Consider the following 5,042-nt stretch of genomic DNA (forward strand, 5'->3'; position numbering starts at 1 on the left):
ATGCCTTACGAGACAACGTTCGATGCGCCTCGCCACCCCAAACATAGTGGCAATGCGCGTGTGCTAAGGCAACCTACGGAGGAGCTCATACCAGGGTTTTTCCCTCTCTCCCTCTCTCATCATAAAAAGTATGATGCACACTGTAAAAAAACAAGAAGACCTAGTATAGTTGCTAGACCCAAGTCGTTTGGGTATGACATAATTGCCAAACCCAAATAACATAGGTCTAATATTTTACCATACCCACGATGATTTGACTTGGCACCAAACACATCCAAAGTGATTGGACTTGACAGCCTGTCAAATCCGAAGTAATGTGGGTCTAACATGTTTGTTAGATCAAAGTGTCTGGCTTACTAGGTCAACAAGCGCTTGACCTAGTTATTATATATATATATATATATATATATATGTGTGTGTGTGTGTGTGCGCGCGCGCGTGTGTATTAATTTTTTAAGTTTTTTTAAAATAATTTATTATTTGTTTATATTTTTTAAAATAAATTTTTGGTTTATATTTTAATTAAATTATGATTATTTTTAAAAGAGATTTTGAGTGTATTTAATTCTTAGAGAGGTAGGTATGATTAATCTATGTTTTTTTTTTAAAAAAATTTATATAAATTAATTTTTTTTTTTATGGAAATTTTAATAAGTAGAGCCTTGTATTATTATTTTTTAATTATTATTCAATAAATTTTATATTTTATGTGCAACCATACGTTGTGTTTTTAGATATAATTATTATTTAATAAACTTTATGTGTTATTTGCACGGTAACAGACTCAAAATGTCAGTCCCAAGACTTTTTGATTCTCATATTTTACCGGATCCGAAACGCCTAAACTTAACGCCAGCCACATTTAAAGTCCGTGGATTTGAGGGGCTGCAAAGTCAAAAGTAACATTAATAATGATTGCGACGGATTGGTTTAAAAAAGCATGGATTGATCAACTTTCGCGAAAAAGATTGTCTTGCTCACAAAATAATTAATGACCGGTAATACATATATTTTTTTAGATCCGGTTTAATAGCAGGCCGATTTAAAACCTGAATTTCAGGTTGTGAGTTAATTTTTTTAAAAAAATTTAAAATAATATTATTTTAATAAAAAAAAACCATAAAAATTAATAGATTGCAATCGGGTTTTACCAGGTCAATCGAATCATTGATTTTTTTTTCTTATTTTTTTAATTCAATCTAATTTCAATCTTGAATCAATTAAATCTTAAATCGACCCATTAAACCAAATCAAATTTCAGAACTATGACTCTAAGTACAAATTAAAAGTGGAGAAACTTTATATCGTTGTAGTATCCTATAAATTATAGGCTCGCCTGTAAATTAATTATGTTGTGTCATGAATTTAATCTTCGTTAGCAACTCTATCAAATTAAAATAATTCTAATCCTAAAGGTTACAGCTCTGGAGTGCGCTATTTAAAATTTATTATAAATTTTAGAATTATTAAAAATTTATATTATTATTAATTTTAAAATTTATTAAATTAATCAAAAGATATATAAAAACTAGTTTAAACATCATCGTCAACCTAAAAAATAATAATTCTCCTGGACTTTCTATCTTTCCTTCCTTCTCTCAGATTTAAAACAAATTACTATAATAAAATTAAAACAAATCTCTTCAACTTTCTCTCATTTCTTTTCTTCTTCCCCACAGATCCCAAATGGTAGTCAGGCCATAAAGCTTGTGTAGAGAATTTGTCGAAGACGTTAACAGTAACTCCATGTCAAGCAAAACAAACCATAATTTCTGTGTTCTCTAAAAACAAACATACATTAGGTGAAGTAAAGAGTTGACAGTTTGACGTAACAGTAAAACTAATTTTTTAATCTCGCATTGTTGTATTTATTATTGTATTAATAATCTAATGTTTATTATGAACTTGTGTTCTCTGAAGTCAAAAATATATTAGGTGAAGAGTTGACAGTTTGACGTAACAGTAAAACTAATTTTTTAATTTCGCATGCATTGTTGTATTTATTATTGTATTAATAATCTAATGTTTATTATGAACTTGTGTTCATTGAAGACAAACATATATTAGGTGAAATAAAGAGTTGACAGTTTGACGTAACATTAAAACTAATTTTTTAATCTCGCATTGTTGTATTTATTATTGTATTAACAATGTAATGCACAGTAATATAAGTAAAAAATAATAAATTAATATATATATTTTTAGATATTTTACTAGCAACATTACTTTTGAAAAAAAAATTAATGAAGCATGTTGGAACAATTTTTTATTTAACAACAATCTTAATCATAGTTTTATCTGAATATATATTTTAATCCAATTATTCAAAGCTAAAACTAATTTTTTAAAATTTATTTTGTGAAATTATAACAGCAAAAATCACACAAATACAGGAAAAATACATCTTTATAATTAATGATGCTGGCTTTTCTAATTTTGAGTACTTATATTTTATATTAAAGTTGACTCCTTTACGAGCAAACATAGCCTAGCGGTAGCTTATTTGGTTGTTATGTAAAGAAACAAATTTATCACTAATCACGCTTTCTTAGTAAGGTAAATAAGCTAGAAATTTACAGTCATTTCTGACACTAGAAAACTTCTTTCAAGTTTCAAATACCAGTGGAATCCTATTTAAATAAATAATTATAACGATATTAAAAAAAAATCATCTGATTGCATTTTTAAAAAATAAAATTGGAGCTTTTATGGTATTTTTTATAAATTTTTATTTATATGAAACCAATATACATAATTGTTCAAAAAAAATTGCATATAAATATTCAAAGAGATTAAAATATTTTTAAGAAAAAAAATTTTAAAATAAAAATCTTAATTTTAATATATTTAAAAAAAACATTTAAAAAAAAAATATTCTTTACCATAATATCAAGAAAAGAAGGCAACCTTCACCATCATGCCAACCTTTTAGGGTTATATCTTCTTCTTCTTCTTAATTCAAGCAATTATGAATTGTCCATATCTGAATGATAGTTAACTTTCCAAAAAGAAAAAAAAAAACCCAACTAAATTCACTAATGATATCTTCTGGCGCCTCCAGAACTAATTTTCTTATTTATGTAGCAACCTTTTTGTTTTTATTTATTTATTTATTATGCAATTCCTGTGGATAAAATGCTTTACAAAATCATAAATACATAACTTCAACTTTATCTATTGATTTTCCTCTTTAAAAAATGAAAGGTACTTTATTTCATAAGGATTTCTTTATGTTATAAATTAACCATTCTCTTCAGAGAAGATATTCGATTTCCAAACTTGTTCTGTTCTCTCTCTACGTCCATCTCTCCTTTGTTAAGTGTCGTGGCATCAACCAAGCCAGTAAATGTACTCGAGATCTGCCATGCCAGTCCGTCCTCTACCTCACCCGAGTCAAGCACCGAACTATCTCTGCCTCTCATCTTCTCTGATATCTTCGACCTCAAATTCCCTCCAGTTCAAGGCATCTTTTTCTATAAACTCACCGAGTTAACCCCTACTTTCTTTAACCTGGTAATTCTTCCCAAGGTCAAGCACTCACTCTCTTTAACTCTTTCCCACTTCCGTCCTCTTGCCGGTAACCTCACATGGCCTCCAAATTCCATCAAACCCATCATTACGTTCAATACTCCAGATGATGGTATTAAACTTACAGTTGCCGAGTCCAGTGCAGACTTTGACCATCTCTGTAGTGAAGTACATGATGCTATTGAGTCACATCCTTATGTGTCAAATGTATCAATATCTGATACTATAGCATCTACACTTGCTATTCAGATCACTTTATTTCCAAATAAAGGTTTTTGCATCGGCCACACCATTAACCATGCTGTTCTTGATGGCTTGAGCTTATCATTTTTCATGAATGCATGGGCTCGCATTTGCAGACAGTTAGTCGATGAAAAAATGGAAACCCCTAGCTTGTTACCGGAAGAACTAACCCCGTTTTTCAATCGAACAGTTGTTCAGGATCCTGAAGGGCTAGACATGTGGTACTTGAATTTCTGGCTGGGAGTAAAACTTCCAGGTTCCGATGACAATACTCGAAGTTTGAAGCCTTTTCCATTTCCAGAAACTCCACCAAACCTGGTAAGAACAACGTTCGAACTTTCTCGTGAAGATATACAGCAGCTTAGGGAAATGGTAAAGTCTCAACTGGATAATTTTGGATCCAAAGAGGAAACAAATCAAACAAAGCCAATATTTTTGTCGACTTATGTGCTTGTATATGCATATACGTTGGTTTGCATGCTTCAAGCAAAAGGCTTAAATAGCAATGATAAGATTAAAATGTTGATTACGGTAGACTGTAGACCCCGTTTAAACCCTCCATTACCTAAGAATTATATTGGTAATTGTGTTAGCTCCTTTGATGTGGTTGTGGAAGGAGAAGATCTAATGAAAGAGAATGGGGTTGCGTATGTTGCGAAGAGGCTTGCTGAGATGATAAAAGGATTAGAGAATAGATCAGTTTTTGAGGGAGCAAAGGAGAGGTTACCATACAATGACTGGGAACCAGATATTCGACAGGTTCGAGCTTCTGGGACAAACCGATTTGGGATGTATGGGGAAGCCAAGCAATGTGGAGGTTACGACCATAGATAGAGTGGATGCCTTTTCTATTATGGAGAGCAAAGACGTAAGCGGTGGAGTTGAAGTTGGTTTAGTCTTGAAGGAGCATGAGATGAAACTATTCGGTTCTCTATTTGCCAGTGGCCTTCGAATGGAAACTGTAATCTTGTGCCTCTCTAAGACACGCCTCTACCTGTTTTTTTTTTTTGTTTTTTTATGTATGTTGTGCTTTAATTTCTTGGAGTTTTGGAGTTATTTATGTAATGCTATTTGCTTGTGCTTGTGATATTTTGATTATCTTTTGCTAAAGCTACGTTTATAATAACTTTTTATAAATTCTCTCAAGTAGATTTAATTTTTCCATAAATTCTACCATTATACATAAACAATGTATATATTGCTATGGATTCACCGATATGATTTTTATATTTATCAGTGATTCTACTAGTATTTTAGTAATGTTTTTAAAT

General features: G+C 30.8%; 1 protein-coding gene across 1 annotated transcript; it reads left to right on the forward strand.

Moving 5' to 3' along the window:
* On the forward strand, positions 1-4,605 carry LOC118049381 (phenolic glucoside malonyltransferase 1). The gene is made up of 2 exons (XM_035059375.1): positions 1-95; positions 3,258-4,605. The coding sequence occupies exons 1-2, from the start codon at positions 1-3 to the stop codon at positions 4,603-4,605; spliced, it is 1,443 nt and encodes a 480-aa protein (XP_034915266.1).
* Positions 4,606-5,042: the final 437 nt, after the last annotated feature.

The sequence above is a fragment of the Populus alba genome, chromosome 4 (genome assembly GCF_005239225.2).
Source record: "Populus alba chromosome 4, ASM523922v2, whole genome shotgun sequence".
NCBI classification, from domain to species: domain Eukaryota; kingdom Viridiplantae; phylum Streptophyta; class Magnoliopsida; order Malpighiales; family Salicaceae; genus Populus; species Populus alba.

What these genes read in the sequence shown, in the direction of transcription:
- LOC118049381 (XM_035059375.1), top strand. Translation starts at nt 1, where the DNA reads ATGCCTTACGAGACAACGTTCGATGCGCCTCGCCACCCCAAACATAGT. An exon ending in ACGGAGGAGCTCATACCAGG is followed by an intron (nt 96 to 3,257) that starts GTTTTTCCCTCT and finishes CATTCTCTTCAG; the next exon opens with AGAAGATATTCGATTTCCAA.